This window comes from Hyla sarda, chromosome 9 (assembly GCF_029499605.1).
Source record: "Hyla sarda isolate aHylSar1 chromosome 9, aHylSar1.hap1, whole genome shotgun sequence".
NCBI lineage: Eukaryota > Metazoa > Chordata > Amphibia > Anura > Hylidae > Hyla > Hyla sarda.
In genome coordinates, this window is record NC_079197.1 from 162,434,716 (window position 1) to 162,455,100 (window position 20,385).

General features: G+C 43.0%; 1 protein-coding gene and 1 long non-coding RNA gene across 9 annotated transcripts in view; one reads left to right on the forward strand and one right to left on the reverse strand.

The window, feature by feature from the left end:
- Nucleotides 1-1,081: 1,081 nt before the first annotated feature.
- On the forward strand, nucleotides 1,082-1,433 carry LOC130291723 (uncharacterized). Its single transcript, XR_008848016.1, has 2 exons — nucleotides 1,082-1,298; nucleotides 1,388-1,433. It is a non-coding gene; the product is annotated as an uncharacterized LOC130291723 (long non-coding RNA).
- A 14,556-nt stretch (nucleotides 1,434-15,989) lies between these two features.
- Nucleotides 15,990-20,385, reverse strand: part of MSH5 (mutS homolog 5) — a 113,508-nt gene continuing 109,112 nt past the window's right edge. For all 8 annotated transcript variants that reach the window (XM_056540526.1, XM_056540522.1, XM_056540521.1 and 5 more), the window contains 3 exons: nucleotides 20,138-20,275; nucleotides 18,063-18,136; nucleotides 15,990-16,231 (listed from right to left, as the gene is read on the reverse strand). In XM_056540526.1, coding sequence (XP_056396501.1) covers nucleotides 16,123-16,231; nucleotides 18,063-18,136; nucleotides 20,138-20,275 — 321 coding nt within the window. In that variant the 3' untranslated portion in view covers nucleotides 15,990-16,122. The remainder of the gene's footprint in view (nucleotides 16,232-18,062; nucleotides 18,137-20,137; nucleotides 20,276-20,385) is intronic.

Consider the following 20,385-nt stretch of genomic DNA (forward strand, 5'->3'; position numbering starts at 1 on the left):
CCCATAAGTGACTCCACCTCTCACATTATATATACAGTATATCCCATAAGTGAGTCCACCCCTCACATTATATATACAGTATCTCCCATAAGTGAGTCCACCCCTCACATTATATATACAGTATCTCCCATAAGTGAGTCCACCCCTCACATTATATACAGTATATCCCATAAGTGAGTCCACCCCTCACATTATATATACAGTATCTCCCATAAGTGAGTCCACCCCTCACATTATATATACAGTATCTCCCATAAGTGAGTCCACCCCTCACATTATATATACAGTATCTCCCATAAGTGACTCCACCCCTCACATTATATATACAGTATATCCCATAAGTGAGTCCACCCCTCACATTATATATACAGTATCTCCCATAAGTGAGTCCACCCCTCACATTATATAAACAGTATCTCCCATAAGTGAGTCCACCCCTCACATTATATACAGTATATCCCATAAGTGAGTCCACCCCTCACATTATATATACAGTATCTCCCATAAGTGAGTCCACCCCTCACATTATATATACAGTATATCCCATAAGTGAGTCCACCCCTCACATTATATATACAGTATCTCCCATAAGTGACTCCACCCCTCACATTATATATACAGTATCTCCCATAAGTGAGTCCACCCCTCACATTATATATACAGTATATCCCATAAGTGACTCCACTCCTCACATTATATATACAGTATCTCCCATAAGTGAGTCCACCCCTCACATTATATATACAGTATCTCCCATAAGTGACTCCACCCCTCACATTATATATATAGTATATCCCATAAGTGAGTCCACCCCTCACATTATATACAGTATCTCCCATAAGTAAGTCCACCCCATCACATTATATACAGTATATCCCATAAGTGAGTCCACCCCTCACATTATATATACAGTATATCCCATAACTGAGTCCACCCCTCACATTATATACACTATCTCCCATAAGTGACTCCACCCCTCACATTATATATACAGTATATCCCATAAGTGAGTCCACCCCTCACATTATATATACAGTATCTCCCATAAGTGACTCCACCCCTCACATTATATATACTGTGCTGCCTTTTTAGGTTAACTGCATTATAATGATAGGTTGTGTAGTGTACCACTGCCATCTAGTGGCAGAAGTTAATATCAGCTTTACTTACACAGATAGTTTATACAGACAGGAAGTGACCTTTGTTCCAGGAAGCTCTTCCACCATCTTGAGGTCACTCTTTCACTGGGCAGGCAGCATGTATCTATCTCTCCCATGAGGTTTGGGACATCATCACCTGTAAGTGCCTTTCTGCTTAGTTATTTGTCATTTATGCTAGGCTAATGATTCCATGTGTACTGATATGTTGTTATTGTATTGTATTGCAGTTTCACAGACTAAAATAAAGTTGGAGTCCTCTGGTGGACAATACAAGCATGGGCTTCTGTTTACTGGAGTCTCTAACAAGTGTTTAGCTGTCCGTTTAGAACCACACATAGTCAGTGTTTTGAGAGCGGAACATATACAGTATATCCCATAAGGGAGTCCACCCCTCACATTATATATACAGTATCTCCCATAAGTGAGTCCACCCCTCACATTATATACAGTATATCCCATAAGTGACTCCACCCCTCACATTATATATACAGTATATCCCATAAGTGACTCCACCCCTCACATTATATATACAGTATCTCCCATAAGTGAGTCCACCCCTCACATTATATATACAGTATCTCCCATAAGTGACTCCACCCCTCACATTATATATACAGTATATCCCATAAGTGACTCCACCCCTCACATTATATATACAGTATATCCCATAAGTGAGTCCACCCCTCACATTATATATATACAGTATATCCCATAAGTGACTCCACCCCTCACATTATATATACAGTATCTCCCATAAGTGACTCCACCCCTCACATATATACAGTATCTCCCATAAGTGACTCCACCCCTCACATTATATATACAGTATATCCCATAAGTGAGTCCACCCCTCACATTATATATACAGTATATCCCATAAGTGAGTCCACCCCTCACATTATATATACAGTATATCCCATAAGTGAGTCCACCCCTCACATTATATATACAGTATCTCCCGTAAGTGACTCCACCCCTCACATTATATATACAGTATATCCCATAAGTGAGTCCACCCCTCACATTATATATACAGTATCTCCCATAAGTGACTCCACCCCTCACATATATACAGTATCTCCCATAAGTGACTCCACCCCTCACATTATATATACAGTATCTCCCATAAGTGACTCCACCCCTCACATTATATATACAGTATATCCCATAAGTGAGTCCACCCCTCACATTATATATACAGTATCTCCCATAAGTGACTCCACCCCTCACATTATATATACAGTATATCCCATAAGTGAGTCCACCCCTCACATTATATATACAGTATCTCCCATAAGTGACTCCACCCCTCACATATATACAGTATCTCCCATAAGTGACTCCACCCCTCACATTATATATACAGTATATCCCATAAGTGAGTCCACCCCTCACATTATATATACAGTATATCCCATAAGTGAGTCCACCCCTCACATTATATATACAGTATATCCCATAAGTGAGTCCACCCCTCACATTATATATACAGTATATCCCATAAGTGAGTCCACCCCTCACATTATATATACAGTATCTCCCATAAGTGACTCCACCCCTCACATTATATATACAGTATATCCCATAAGTGAGTCCACCCCTCACATTATATATACAGTATCTCCCATAAGTGAGTCCACCCCTCACATTATATATACAGTATATCCCATAAGTGAGTCCACCCCTCACATTATATATACAGTATCTCCCATAAGTGACTCCACCCCTCACATTATATATACAGTATATCCCATAAGTGAGTCCACCCCTCACATTATATATACAGTATATCCCATAAGTGACTCCACTCCTCACATTATATATACAGTATATCCCATAAGTGAGTCCACCTCTCACATTATATATACAGTATATCCCATAAGTGACTCCACCCCTCACATTATATACAGTATCTCCCATAAGTGAGTCCATCCCTCACATTATATATACAGTATATCCCATAAGTGACTCCACCCCTCACATTATATATACAGTATATCCCATAAGTGACTCCACCCCTCACATTATATACAGTATCTCCCATAAGTGAGTCCACCCCTCACATTATATACAGTATCTCCCATAAGTGAGTCCACCCCTCACATTATATACAGTATATCCCATAAGTGACTCCACCCCTCACATTATATATACAGTATCTCCCATAAGTGACTCCACCCCTCACATTATATATACAGTATCTCTCATAAGTGAGTCCACCCCTCACATTATATATACAGTATCTCCCATAAGTGACTCCACCCCTCACATTATATATACAGTATCTCCCATAAGTGACTCCACCCCTCACATTATATATAGTATATCCCATAAGTGACTCCACCCCTCACATTATATATACAGTATATCCCATAAGTGAGTCCACCCCTCACATTATATACAGTATCTCCCATAAGTGAGTCCACCCCTCACATTATATATACAGTATATCCCATAAGTGAGTCCACCCCTCACATTATATATACAGTATATCCCATAAGTGACTCCACCCCTCACATTATATATACAGTATCTCCCATAAGTGAGTCCACCCCTCACATTATATATACAGTATATACCATAAGTGACTCCACCCCTCATATTATATATATATACAGTATCTCCCATAAGTGAGTCCACCCCTCACATTATATATACAGTATATACCATAAGTGACTCCACCCCTCATATTATATATATATACAGTATCTCCCATAAGTGAGTCCACCCCTCACATTATATATACAGTATATCCCATAAGTGAGTCCACCCCTCACATTATATATACAGTATATTCCATAAGTGAGTCCACCCCTCACATTATATATACAGTATATTCCATAAGTGAGTCCACCCCTCACATTATATATATATAGTATATCCCATAAGTGAGTCCACCCCTCACATTATATATACAGTATCTCCCATAAGTGAGTCCACCCCTCACATTATATACAGTATATCCCATAAGTGACTCCACCCCTCACATTATATACAGTATATACCATAAGTGAGTCCACCCCTCACATTATATATACAGTATATCCCATAAGTGAGTCCACCCCTCACATTATATATACAGTATATCCCATAAGTGACTCCACCCCTCACATTATATATACAGTATCTCCCATAAGTGACTCCACCCCTCACATTATATATACAGTATCTCCCATAAGTGACTCCACCCCTCACATTATATACAGTATATACCATAAGTGAGTCCACCCCTCACATTATATACAGTATATCCCATAAGTGACTCCACCCCTCATATTATATATACAGTATATCCCATAAGTGAGTCCACCCCTCACATTATATATATAGTATATCCCATATGTGACTCCACCCCTCACATTATATACAGTATCTCCCATAAGTGAGTCCACCCCTCATATTATATATACAGTATATCCCATAAGTGAGTCCATCCCTCACATTATATATACAGTATCTCCCATAAGTGAGTCCTCCCCTCACATTATATACAGTATCTCCCATAAGTGAGTCCACCCCTCACATTATATATACAGTATCTCCCATAAGTGAGTCCACCCCTCACATTATATATACAGTATCTCCCATAAGTGACTCCACCCCTCACATTATATATACAGTATATCCCATAAGTGACTCCACCCCTCACATTATATATACAGTATCTCCCATAAGAGAGTCCACCTCTCACATTATATATACAGTATATCCCATAAAGTGACTCCACCCCTCACATTATATATACAGTATATCCCATAAGTGAGTCCACCCCTCACATTATATACAGTATCTCCCATAAGTGAGTCCACCCCTCACATTATATATACAGTATATCCCATAAGTGAGTCCACCCCTCACATTATATACAGTATATCCCATAAGTGACTCCACCCCTCACATTATATATACAGTATATCCCATAAGTGACTCCACCCCTCACATTATATACAGTATCTCCCATAAGTGAGTCCACCCCTCACATTATATATACAGTATCTCCCATAAGTGAGTCCACCCCTCACATTATATATACAGTATCTCCCATAAGTGACTCCACCCCTCACATTATATATACAGTATCTCCCATAAGTGAGTCCACCCCTCACATTATATATACAGTATCTCCCATAAGTGACTCCACCCCTCACATTATATATACAGTATCTCCCATAAGTGACTCCACCCCTCACATTATATATACAGTAGCATAAGTGAAAATTAGCATATGCAAATTTTCACATATGCGAAAATTCGCACGCCAGTCTCACACAGTAGTATTAGAGCCTTCTTTACACCACACAAGCTGGAAGCAGAGAGGGGTGATCACTGTGATGTGTACTGTGAAAAAAAAAACGAATATTCGTAATTGCGAATATATAGTGCTATATTCGCGAATATTTGCCAATTCGCGAATATGCGATATTCACGAATAAAATTTGCATTGCGAATATTCGCGAGCAACACTATATACCGTATTTATCGGCGTATAACTTATAACGTAAAATTTTTAGCCTTAAGTCTATGTGCGTGTTATACGCCGATACACCCCCAGGAAAGGCAGGGGGAGAGAGTCCGTCGCTGCCCGCTTCTCTCCCCCTGCCTTTCCTGGGGTCTAGAGCCCTGCTGCCGACCCTTTTCTCCCCCTGGCTATCGGCGCCGCTGCCCGTTCTGTCCCCCTGACTATCGGTGCGGCGCCTCATTGCCGGTGCCGATAGCCAGGGGGAGAGAAGCGGCGCCGACAGCCAGGGGGAGAGAAGGGGCAGCGGCACCCATTGCCGGCGCCGCTGCCCCGTTGCCTCCCCAGTCCCCGGTGGCATAATTACCTGTTGCCGGGGTCGGGTCCGCGCTGCTGCAGGCCTCCGGCGTGCGTCCCCAGCGTCGTTGCTATGCACGGCGCGGCGCACTGACGTCATGCGCCGCGCCGTGCAGCGCATAGCAACGACGCAGGGGACGCACGCCGGAGGCCTGCAGCAGCGCGGACCCGACCCCGGCAGCAGGTAATTATGCCACCGGGGATGGGGGGAGGCAACGGGGCAGCGGCGCCGGCAATGGGTGCCGCTGCCCCTTCTCTCCCCCTGGCTGTCGGCGCCGCTTCTCTCCCCTTGGCTATTCAGGGGGTGAGAAGGGCCGGCAGCAGGGCTCTAGACCCCAGGAAAGGCAGGGGGAGAGAAGCGGGCAGCGACAGCCTCTCTACCCCTGCCTTTCCTGGGGGTGTATCGGGGTACACACGCGCACACACGCACTCCCATTTCACCATGGATATTTGGGTAAAAAAAAATTTTTTACCCAAATATCCTTGGTAAAATGAGGGTGCGTGTTATAGGCCGGTGCGTGGTATACCCCGATAAATACGGTATATATAGATTACATATATATATATATATATATATATATATACATATATATATATATATATATATATATATATATATATATATATATATATATATATATATATATATATATATATATATATATATATATAGACAAAGAATAAGTCAGCCAGCACTTTAGTTGATACCAAACTATTATATGTACCTGGCCTACAGGTGCACACTACTAGGCTAGATATACAGCAACAGAAGAATGCAGCAGCACACTGCCAGCACAAGGATATAGGTGAAACATGAACATGCAGATAAAACATGGAGAGCTATACAGCTATGGTGTAATAGATGCAAATGTGAAACTATGAAATAGTGAGGCACTTAGCTCGCAAATATGTCTCCGCCGGCGGTCAAATAGCTTGGACCGTCCCACCGCTATTTGACCGCCGGCGGAGACAAATTTGCGAGCTAAGTGCCTCCCTATTTCATAGTTTCACATTTGCATCTATTACACCATAGCTGTATAGCTCTCCATGTTTTATCTGCATGTTCATGTTTCACCTATATCCTTGTGCTGGCAGTGTGCTGCTGCATTCTTCTGTTGCTGTATTTATCGGGGTATACCACGCACCGGCCTATAACACGCACCCTCATTTTACCAAGGATATTTGGGTAAAAAATTTTTTTTTACCCAAATATCCATGGTGAAATGGGAGTGCGTGTGTGCGCGTGTGTACCCCGATACACCCCCAGGAAAGGCAGGGGTAGAGAGGCTGTCGCTGCCCGCTTCTCTCCCCCTGCCTTTCCTGGGGTCTAGAGCCCTGCTGCCGGCCCTTCTCACCCCCTGAATAGCCAAGGGGAGAGAAGCGGCGCCGACAGCCAGGGGGAGAGAAGGGGCAGCGGCACCCATTGCCGGCGCCGCTGCCCCGTTGCCTCCCCAGTCCCCGGTGGCATAATTACCTGTTGCCGGGGTCGGGTCCGCGCTGCTGCAGGCCTCCGGCGTGCGTCCCCAGCGTCGTTGCTAGACCCCAGGAAAGGCAGGGGGAGAGAAGCGGGCAGCGACAGCCTCTCTACCCCTGCCTTTCCTGGGGGTGTATCGGGGTACACACGCGCACACACGCACTCCCATTTCACCATGGATATTTGGGTAAAAAAAAATTTTTTACCCAAATATCCTTGGTAAAATGAGGGTGCGTGTTATAGGCCGGTGCGTGGTATACCCCGATAAATACGGTATATATAGATTACATATATATATATATATATATATATATATATATATATATATATATATACATATATATATATATATATATATATATATATATATATATATATATAGACAAAGAATAAGTCAGCCAGCACTTTAGTTGATACCAAACTATTATATGTACCTGGCCTACAGGTGCACACTACTAGGCTAGATATACAGCAACAGAAGAATGCAGCAGCACACTGCCAGCACAAGGATATAGGTGAAACATGAACATGCAGATAAAACATGGAGAGCTATACAGCTATGGTGTAATAGATGCAAATGTGAAACTATGAAATAGTGAGGCACTTAGCTCGCAAATATGTCTCCGCCGGCGGTCAAATAGCTTGGACCGTCCCACCGCTATTTGACCGCCGGCGGAGACAAATTTGCGAGCTAAGTGCCTCCCTATTTCATAGTTTCACATTTGCATCTATTACACCATAGCTGTATAGCTCTCCATGTTTTATCTGCATGTTCATGTTTCACCTATATCCTTGTGCTGGCAGTGTGCTGCTGCATTCTTCTGTTGCTGTATATCTAGCCTAGTAGCGTGCACCTGTAGGCCAGGTCCATATAATAGTTTGGTATCAACTAAAGTGCTGGCTGACTTATTCTTTGTCTGTATTGCACATACGGAGGAGTGGCTACCTCCATGTTGGCCTTGCACCCCACCCACCTCTATCAGGTGCATATATATATATATATATATATATATATATATATATATATATATATCTCAACTGGCTCCAGAAAGTTAAACAGATTTGTAAATTCTTTCTATTAAAAAATCTTTTTTTTAAAACTTTATTTATAAATTTTCATATAACACAAACCAGTACAGTTATGCACCTAATAAAGGAGCACAAACAACAGAACAACAGTAAGGTCCTCGATATACAAAGTATAAAACAAGGAATGAGAGACCACCAATACAATCATAATCATAATACACATATCAGAGTGAGATACATCGTGCATACACAATTAGCTAATCTATGACCCTAACTGGGGTCGAACAACTGTCCGTCCACTGGGACAGAGTAGCTATACGGCTATTAGAAGCCCCACACCTCTTCGCTATCAATCCCTCCAACACGAGGTTACTATGAACCTCCGCCAGAATGGCAGGAAGACCCGGCACCTCAGTCGACTTCCACCTCCGAGCAATGTGCGCCCTCACAACTGTCAGAATATGATATAAAATGGTCATATAATGCGGGGGAACTTGTTCTAAGGACAGGAATAGTAGCGCACTCTCTGGGCCCCATGAGAAGGGGCAATCCACTAGGTTGTCCAATAACTTTTTAATTTTGGTCCAAAGAGGTGCAATTAACGGGCAAGTCCACCACACGTGTAGCAAGGTACCACTTTCCCGGTTACATCGCCAACACACCGGGGAGGTGGTAGGGTATATTTTAGCCAGACGAACCGGCGTGTAGTACCATCGGTATAGGAGCTTCCTGGAGGCTTCGAAATGGTTAACACATTTAGAATATTTTTTGTGCATGTTAAAGACAAAGCTCCACTGCTCAGCCGTGAATCTGCGTGCCAGGTCCTCCTCCCATCTGGACTTAAACGTACTGATCATTTCCCCCTCCGCCTCAGTCAAAGCTACATAAGCAAGGGAGATACCCCTAGTAAAGGAGTCCCTGCACAGGAAATGATGTTCATACGCAGTGCGAGGCCGAGAGCTATCCCAAGGGAGAGATCTCAAAAAGTGTCTAAGCCTCAAATATTTGTAAAAGTCTTTCTGTGATATAGAGAACATGCGTACAATATCAGTGAAAGGCATCAGCCCATTAGCATCGCTAATCAATGCCACAGTGAGGATGCCCGCATCTATCCAGGGCTTAAAATCTATATCTAGAAGATAGTCTCCTATAGCAGCTAAAGGGATATCCTTCACTCTAGGTGGACAAAGACTTTTAATCCGCGCCACCCTACTCCACAACCTAATAGCAGCCGCAATAGTGGAGAAAGGAGAAGAGGGAGTAAAGGTAGGGTTAAAGCGCAATGCCCAGAGAAAGTTATTAAAATTAGAGACATTGAGGACAGCAGCTTCAATATCTACCCACAGGGGGGGAGCGTCCTGCCACCACCATTTTTTAAGCTGATCGAGTAGAACAGCGTGATAGTACAATTTAAGGTTGGGCACCCCCATACCCCCCTCATGCACGGGGCGATACAATATATTCGCACCAACCCTAGGGTGCTTGGCATCCCAAATAAATCGTAAGAGCATTCTCTGTAGTTGTGAGAGGAAGGAGGCGGGCATTATCATCGGCAGGCATCTAAAAAAATATAAAATTTTAGGGAGCAGCATCATCTTAGCAGTGGCAACACGTCCCGCCCATGAGACAGGAAGCTTGGAGAAGTTATCAATTTCCTTGGTAAGTTGGGACCGCACAACAGCAAAATTAGAAGCAATTGTCTTATCAGGCAACGCAGTAAGGACTATGCCCAGGTAAGGAATCTGGTCAGTGACCCATTGAAAGGGATATTTAGCTTGTAGCACTCTCTGTTGCTCAGTAGGTATCTGCAATGGTAAGATACACGACTTTGAGGGGTTAATCTTATAAAAGCTAACTCGGCTAAAGGCATCAATAATATCCATAACTGGGCCTAAAGAGCTCAGGGGGTTGGAGAGACTAATGATAACATCGTCGGCAAACAAGCCAATCCTGTGGTCTACTTTTCCTATTTGAATGCCCGCAATGTCTGGGGAGTCCCTGATGGATTGAGCAAGCGGCTCCATAACTAAGGTAAATATAAGAGGGGATAGTGGGCACCCCTGTCTAGTCCCATTGCTAAGTGAGAAACTATTAGAAAGGGTACCCATCGTGTAAATTCTAGCAGATGGGAGCGTATATAGTGCCATAATGGCGGATTCCAAAGAGTGGGGAAAACCAAACTTACGCAGCACACTTCGCAAATATCCCCAGTGCACTCGATCGAACGCCTTCTCTGCATCAAGGGATAGCAAGAGAGAAGGCGTCCGATCGGAATGCGCTTTTGTGATGATGTCGAGAAAGCGTCTCGTACCATCCACCGTTTGACGACCCTTGACGAAGCCAACCTGGTCCCTGTGAATTAGGTCCGGCAGAACCCTATTCAACCTAGCAGCTAGAGCCAGGGCATACAATTTAATATCACAATTTAGGAGAGATATTGGTCTGTAGTTTAGGGTAGAGTCCAATGGCTTACCAAGTTTAGGTATGGTAACGACCAGAGCATCCAACATCTCTTTAGGGGGCACACCGTTCTCCTTAATATGGTTAAAGGCTCTGGTCAAAAAGGGAGCTACGGAAGGGCCAAATCGCTTATAGAATTCATTTGTAATACCATCAGGGCCAGGTGACTTCGAGGGCTTGAGGGAACGCACACATTCAAGAATTTCTTCTGTGGAGAAGGGAGAGCAAAGATCAGATGCCTGGTCCGAGGACAGAGAGGGGAGGGACATAGAGGACAGAAAAGAAGAGATAACTGCTTCATCAGGCTGTGGAGTAGCAATGTCATGTTGAAGATTGTATAATTTGCTATAAAAATCTGCAAAACAATTAGCTATACTTTGAGGGTCAGTAACTATAGAACCATCAGATTTAGTAAGGAAGGGAATTCTCCCCTTATCCTGACGTTTTTTAAGTTGTTTAGCCAGTATAGAGCCAGATCTATTACCTTGCCAATACCATGTCATTTTGAGCCTTCTCAGTGCCATCTCATAGCTGTGTAAAGAGAGGGAGTTTAGGGTAGCACTAACCTGTGAAATTTCCTCTACTAGTGATGGGGAGTACGAGGTCTTATTGCGCCTATGTAATTCTGCAAGGCGCTGTTGGAGTTCTAGTGTTTTGGTCTGGCGGAGCTTCCTGTCATAGGCTGTTTGGCTAATAAAGTGGCCCCTAATTGTAGCCTTAAACGCACACCAAAGCATGGGGTCTGTGACATCACCAGTATCATTAATGCGGAAGTAGGCATCAACCGCCAACTTGGTCGCTTCAGAGTATTCAGGGTTATGGAGTATTAGTGGGTTAAGTCTCCAAATATAGGTCGGGCGGGGGCTATGCAATTCTTTAATGGTTACGCTTATGGGGGAGTGGTCCGACCATTCTATGGGCATAATTTGGGCCTTTGAAACCAATGATAGGAGAGAGTGGGAGGTAAGGGCGTAATCTATTCTGGTGTATATCTTATGCACATGAGAAAAGAAGGTGAAGTCCCTTTCCGTGGGGTGGGATATACGCCAAACATCATATAGGTCATTTTGGGACACACTAGTGAAGAAACCGGTGGGTTCTTTTTTCAAACTGGGCGAAGTAGAATCTACACTAGGCCACATGGTCATATTAAAATCTCCTAGCAGAAGGCAGTGGCCCCTTCTCAAGGATTCCAATTTGCGCAAGAATGCCCTGAGGAAGGTACACTGTTTCGTATTAGGCGCATATAAGGAGCCTAAGGTATATTGAACATTGTTTAGTAAGCACACAATAATTATAAAACGACCTCTATCATCTATCACAGAGTGCTGGACAGTAACCGTCAGGGTGTTCTTAAATGCAATCGCCACTCCTCCCTTCTTGTGAACAGCATGCGCCTGATAGATGTGCGGATATCTCTTATTTTGGAGTCTATGGGCATCTAGGGCTAATAAATGGGATTCTTGTATACAGAGGATATCGGCCGCCAGGCGTCCAGCCTCCCTCCACACCAGAGACCTTTTATACGGTGAGTTAAGACCCCGCACATTCATAGACACAACCTTAATAACCATAATTAAAGTATACATCAACGCAAAGCAGAACCATTAGCACAGTAAACTGAAAAGGAGCAGGTACTCCCGTCGAAGAGGATACATCTACACTTAGCAGCTCGCAAGAGGAGCCTCTCATATCCAATATCAGAGAAAGCAAGTGATGGAGGACCAACGGGACAGAAAACAAGTAAACAGAACGAACAACAAAGAACAGATAAATTGAGCAAGCAGTAGTAAAGACCATGTGTTAGGTCTTAATGGGGGTAGGTAAGTACATTCGACTGCAGTTAGGCCGAATGTTTAAACATTCAGGAAAAGTATCCAGAGCACTAAGAGGATAAGTAACCCAAAAAATGGGGAAGGGTACCCCAGTCGCAAGCCAGTGAGTCAAGTCGGACAGGCCTGTCTAAAGGCAGAGAAACAGTTCATGTCTTGGTTTTTTTCTTGCGGTGGGAGACAACCTTCCATTCCTCAGCTATCTTTGCAGCATGTGGTATGTCCAGGGACCTCTGAGCAGTCAGATCAACAGGCAAGTTCCATTCCGCACACAGTTGCAAAAGGGTCTCCGGGGAAGAGACCACATGTTTGGACCCATTATTGGTGATAATCAATTTCACAGGGAATCCCCATTTATAAGGGATCCCTTTTTCTCTGAGAGCTTTAGTCCCTGCACTGAACTCACGTCTCCTGGCTAGAGTGGCAGCAGATAGATCCGTGTAAAGAGAGTCCCGAATACCCATCTGGTAGGGAGGGTGAGGAGCGCGCCACCGACATCAATTGCTCCTTAATATGGTAGAAATGAAGGCGCAGAATCACATCCCTTGGTGTAGCAGCAGGTAGGGTTTTGGGCTTAGGGAGCCTGTGAACTCTGTCCATTAGCAGATCTAGGGTGGAAGCCTGAGGCAGCAACAATGCAAAGTAATCCGTTAGGAAGCTGTTGAGGTCCTCCGTCTTCACAGACTCCGGCACCCCTCTCACCCTTAAATTGTTGCGGCGAGACCTGTCCTCCATATCCGCTATCTTAAGTTGAAGAGCGGTAACCTCATCCTCCAGGCCATTAGCTAGGTCCACTACTTCATTATGAGAAGAGGTGAGTTCCGCCATCTTGTTCTCAATGTGCGATGTGCGGTGTCCAAGAGAGGAGATCTCATGCTGTATATTGGACACGGCTGCCTTAATGTCACCCTGAATGGAGGTATGTAACTCAGCGAGAAGCCCCCTCATAATAGGTTCAGTTAGGGGCGTTGACGAAGAGCTCCCATCAGGGCCTCCTGGGCCTCTAGTATGCAGGGTCCCCGCTCCCAGTGGCTTAGAAGAGATCGGGGAAAACGGTACCTGCGGGTCCTGCTGCACCGAAGGCGACCAGCCTGTCAGGAGAGTCGGAGGGGTTGAAGGAGAAGCCTCCAGGGCGCAGCCCGTCTGAGAGGATGAAGACGCTGGTGAGGCGCTTCCAGTAGCCGGAGACGCTGACCCGCACAGAGCCGCGCCATCTTGTGAGGCCTCTGCAGCAGGAAAGAACGCCGTGAGCTTCAGCGGGCTCTTTTTCCCTCGCCTCCGGGTCATCATCAGGTGCCCCGACAGATCAGGTACCGGTGGGCACGATTGCCGTAGCGATATGCTCAGGATCAATGCTGTTTAGCCGCTATTAGGCCTGGGCTGCAGCGGAGCACAAGGTTTATGCGACCGCCGCCATGCACTGCAGGACACGCCCCCCTATTAAAAAATCTTAATCCTTTCAGTACTTATGAGCTGCTGAAGTTGAGTTGTTCTTTTCTGTCTAAGTGCTCTCTGATGACATCTGTCTCGGGAACTGTCCAGAGTAGAAGCAAATCCCCATAGCAAACCTATTCTACTCTGTGCAGTTCCCGAGACAGACAGAGATGTCAGCAGAGAGAACTGTTGTCAGACAGAAAAGAACAACTCAACTTTAGCAGCTGTTAATTATTGGAAGGATCAAGATTTTTTTTAATAGAAGTAATTTACAAATCTGTTTAACTTTCTGGAGCCAGTTGATGTAAAAAAAAAAAAAAAAAAAAAAAAAGTTTTTCTTCCTGGAATACGCCTTTAAAAAAAAAAATAAAAAATAAAATATATATATATATATATATATATATATATATATATATATATATATATATATATATAAAATATAAAAATATAAAAACAAAGAATAAGTTGGCCAGCACTAATGATTCCAAACTACTATATGGACCTGGCTTACAGGTTCAGGCTGCAACAGGAGAATACAGCAGCACACTGCTGGCACAAAGATATAGATAAAACATGAGTATATAGATGAAACATGAGTATATAGCATATATATTTATCTATATACTCATGTTTTATCTATATACTCATGTTTTATCTATATAATCATGTTTCATCTATATACTCATGTTTTATCTACATCTTTGTGCCAGCAGTGTGCTGCTGTATTCTCCTGTTGCTATATATATATATATATATATATATATATATATATATATATATATATATATATCCTGTGACATGTCAAACATTGTTTTTTTTTTTTATTACAGGGACACTTTAAACGGATACAGATGACAAATGGACATAAGACTATAAAATGAAATAAAGGAATCAGAGACTACGAATTTCTCACACTAAAGTTTTTTTTAATGCTGAAAAACTACCATTAAAACAAACAATTGAATTCTTAACCAGTGAATATTCGTTTTATCTATATGAAAATGCTCAGATTCTCCAAATATATATATATATATATATATATATATATATATATATATATATGTGAAGATATACTATTATTATCATAGTAAGAGATAAAGCTTAGGTGTCCAACCTGTGGCCCTCCAGCTGTTGCAAAACTACCACTCCCAGCATGCCCGGACAGCCTTCGGCTGTCCGGGCATGCTGGAAGTGGTAGTTTTGCAACAGCTGGAGGGCCACAGGTTGGATACCTAAATAATGAAATGTGGGGTAGGCACTGCCAAGCCTCGGCCCTATCTCTACCAGCTTTAACAATCAGATTTTTCAGAATCTTTTCCTATACTTCTACTTAAAGGGGTACTCCGGTGGAAAATTATTATTATTTTTTTTTTTAAATCAACTGGTGCCAGAAAGTTAAACAGATATGTAAATTACTTCTATTAAAAAATCTTAATCCTTCCACTACTTATTAGCTGCTGAATACTACAGAGGAAATTATTTTCTTTTTGGAACACAGTGCTCTCTGCTGACATCACGAGCACAGTGCTCTCTGCTGACATCTCTGTCCATTTTAGGAACTGTCCAGAGCAGCATATGTTTGCTATGGGGATTTTCTCCTACTCTGGACAGTTCTTAAAATGGACAGAGATGTCAGCAGAGAGCACTGTGGTCATGATGTCAGCAGAGAGCACTTTGTTCCAAAAAGAAAATAATTTCCTTTTCAGTATTCAGCAGCTAATAAGTACTGGAAGGATGAAGATTTTTTTTTAATAGAAGCCATTTACAAATCTGTTTAACTTTCTGGCACCAGTTGATTAAAAAAAAAAAAAAAAAGTTTTCCACCGGAGTTCCCCTTTAAGGTAACAATTTTGACCCCCACAAAATACAGAATCTACCTCGGACGTACAACCTCAGTCTACAGTTTCTGGATTCAATAGTTTAGAATATGGAGGAGAAGGGTAACACTTCATCGGACAAGTATTTTTGCAGGTCGGTCTGAGGATCGTCGAGGTCGAGGCTAAGAAAACTGGAGATTAGCTTCTGACACCTGCGAAGAGAGGAAAAAAAGTGCGCGAGACAACGTAGGATCGTAGGCGGAATCACAATTTACATGAAAAATCTTAGGCATATTTACATGTAAGGATATGAACACACAGCAGAATTTTTGCGGAATGTCTGCCCGCGAAATTTCAGATTACAGATGACGAGGGTTATGCTAGGAGTAGTAGTCCTTTAACTGATGTGTCACATGGCAGGGTGGTGTAGTTAACCCCATGCTCCCTGTGGACCCAACTTACTCTTGTCAAAGGAGCTGTTCCCATAGACAAAGTGCAGGACTGAGACCTCCGGACACTAGGATTCCCAAAAACAACTTTATTCAAACTTCTGGGGTGATTTGGATATTTGGTCACTGCCCCTTTAATTTTTTTTTCTGACTTTAACGTGCATTCTCATAATGGGGAGCAACAGCAAACAACGGGTCCTGGCGGCTCCCATTTACTATTATAGGGGCCGCTGGGTGCCGTTATGAATAGCGGGAGAATAAGATGGCACATGCTGTCATTTTTCTCCCGTTATTCTGCTCGGCTCTCCCAGCGGCCGTCACACTGCCGGGCATTATTGTAAGTGTGAAAGGGGCCTCTCTCACACAATTGTGACCCTGCAACACGTTACCCAGAAGGGCATATCCAGTAAAATCTTCCTGTTGTGGCAGCCAAGCAGCACTAACTCTGACTGTAGGCTGACGAAGTGATTAGTTGTATGTTAGAGAGGTCCTTGTTCAGTGTTCTCCTCTCTAATGTAGAAGATATTCTACCTCTCAGAGATGAGAAATCTTGTAGAAATTTTGTCCTCAATAAAAAACATGGACAGGAATAGAAGCAGGAAGAGTGACTTGATTGTAGACAGAATGGGGGAGATTTATCAAAGTTGTCTATGTCCCGCATCAATATAGACCAAACTACAGAGGGTTAGGCCGCTCTATTGTGCGCCTAATTTATCAAAAGGCGCACGGCTCTTGATATATTCTGTGCACAGACTTCGGGATCTATGCTTTAGACTGTATGTAAACCTGCTCCAGCATGGTCTGACATTTCAGCGCCCTTTCAGCCGATGTGACTTGTCGCCGAAAAGTCGCGTCTGATAAATTCAGCACCGATGCATTTTTCCGTCTAAAATAGACTAGAATGCATCATGTTCTAAAAATCCTCTAAAGCAAAAGTCGCAAAAAAGGCACACATATTTAGACTGCGACTTTCTGTGCGACAAATTTAGATGGGGAAAAACCAGTCTAAATCCTTTGATAAATCTCCCCCAATGTATCTAGATTGTAGACGTGTGGCCTAGGTGTAGGTATGCCTTGTAACAGCAGGGCTAAAAGATACACATGTGGCAATGGATATGTCCAATGGTTTCAACAGTTTTAGGTCCACCCCTTCTCCTGGGATAGGGAGGTTAGACAAAGAAATACTCCTGCAACCATTGGTGGGGAGGATCATGTGACCAAAGCATAATGGGTACAATTATATCAACTATGGGTACAGTTATATCAACTATGGGTACAGTTATATCAACTATGGGTACAGTTATATCAACTATGGGTACAGTTATATCAACTATGGGTACAGTTATATCAACTATGGGTACAGTTATATCAACTCTTTTTTCTTTTAATGCAATAAATTTGGTGCAATACATGTAACTACATTTGCATTAACTCTCCTCCAGTACCTCATACACATTTCTGCATTATGCAAAACCTTTGACTGTCAGCCACATGACTACATTCTAGTAGCTGGAACAGTTTTACTGGGACACTAAATAAACAGGGTCCCAGTGAAAAAAAAACACATATATGGTATTATTAATATTCCCCTTACTTGTCTATTTTCTCTTGCTTAGCCGTCTGGTGGAGGCAGTGAATGGCGCGTCCTTGCCGAAACAGCTCTGAAACCTTTGGTAAAAAAGTAAGAATTTAATGGAACGGTTATAGCGATTGTATAAGTTAACTGGGAATATTACCTGTTACTGAGAGGATCATAAAGACTCCATCATGGCTTCCGTATATAAAGAAGTCGTGATGCCCGTCATAGTTATAGCTGTATATAAATATCTGTCCTTACAGGTGCTCTTACATTGCAGTGCTGTAACCCGGCAGGGCAGCACATTTGTTGATAGGAACATTGGCCTTTTAAAGGGTACCTCTCATCAAAAAAACTTTTGATATATTATAGATTAATGTATGCAGAATAACTTTACAATTGCATGTTATTAAAAAAATATGCTTCTTTCTATTTAATTTTCCACTTTGAAGAAATGACCACTAGGGGTCTCCCTACCAGTCCTGGCAGCAAGCATTTCAGACTCATGCTGGAGTCCTAAACACTACGAGCTGCCAGTCTGCTTTGTTCACAAAGGAGAACACTCAGAGCTGCCAGCCTGCTTTGTTCACAGCCTGTTTGGCTGTGAACAAAGCAGGCTGGCAGCTCTGAGTGTTTAGGACTCCAGCATGAGTCAGAAATGCTTGCTGACAGGACTGATCGGGAAAAATACAATAGAGAGAAGCATATTTTTCATTAACATGCTATTGGAAAGTTATTCAACATTCATTAATCTAAAATATATCAAAAGTTTATTTGATGAGAGGTACCCTTTAAGACTGATAGAAAACACATGTATACTGCTCCACGGCCCCTTTACTGCAGTACTCGACCAGGGCCAGATTATAGGGAGGACAAAAGGGGTATTTGCCCAGCGGCCTCCACCACCCTGTTCCGGCTCCAGCTCTTCTGGAACACAACCATCAGCAACATAATAAGATTTAAAGCCCAGGTCCATCCATATAACAGTTTCAGAAGAGGTAACCCTCATTTTACCAGGCAACGTGGTTGGGACCTCCATTACTGATATGGCTTATGGAACATACAGTAAGCCAACAAAAAAAATCTAAGGTGGGAAAGACTGGGGAAGGTACCCCTACCAAATGTTGCCTCAATTCCAAGGTCAGGATCCATAAGTGTGTGCCTGGTCCTGCAGCTCAGCCCATTCTCATCAATGGAGCAAGCTACACAACCAGGCACATCTGTGCCCGTGACATACAGCGGTCCCTCAAGATACAATATTAATTGGTTCCAGGACGACCATTGTATGTTGAAACTATTGTATGTTGAGTCCAGAACTCTATGGAAACCTGGGAATTGGTTCTGAAGCCCCAAAAATGTCATCCAAAAATAGGAAAAAGTGAGGATTAAAAATAAATCAGTAGATAACTAATATAGATAAAGCAAATCCTTACATATAAAAGTAAGAAAGATCTGCTGGGAGCTGTAAATCACTGTCTATTTCAGTGTTTCCCAACCAGGGTGCCTCCAGCTGTTGCAAAACTACAACTCCCAGCATGCCCGGACAGCCTTTGGCTGTCCGGGCATGCAGGGAGTTGTCGTTTTGCAACAGCTGGAGGCACCCTCTTTGGGAAACACTGGTCTATGTAGAGGACAGGAGCTTCTTCAGGGTCCTGTACAGTACACAGTGTCCTAAAAAAAAGGAAAATGTAGCCGCCCTCACCTGGTGTCCAAATGGGCAGCTAACCCTGGTAGAGGTAAAGAGTACAGAACATGTAATACCTCCCTGTACTGTAGGGGGCGCTACCAGACACCAGTCAGTGCATCAGTGAAAAGTCTATTCTGATTGGTCGGTTCTTCCGGCCATTGACAAGTTTCGCAGATTCCGTAGCATTGTATGTTGAGTCTGGTTTCAAGTTACAATGGTCCAGAAAAGACCATTGTATGTTGAAACTATTGTATGTTGAGGCCATTGTAAGTTGAGGGATCACTGTATGTGAATGGGCTGTGGCTGCAGCCCCTGTGTTCTACTTATCAGTGGGAGCCAGTTGGAGGCGTATTGATGGCCTATCCTTAGGATGTTATATGTAAGGGGATATTAGTGAGTATTTTACCTCTACTCCTCTCTTGATGATTTCTTCTGGCATACCGGCCATGGACGCCACCCTGGCTGCCTGACTCACTTCAGATACTCCATCTTTAAGCTGGTAGAAAAATACGAGCTCCTCCCCGTCCAGACACCACTCGAACGTCTGCACAGAACAGAGAAATTGTCCAAAGAATGGAAGAATTTCTCATCCAAACCAATCAGGTTGCATTTTTTTTTTTTTACTGGGCCATTTTTGGAAAAAACTGATTGGTT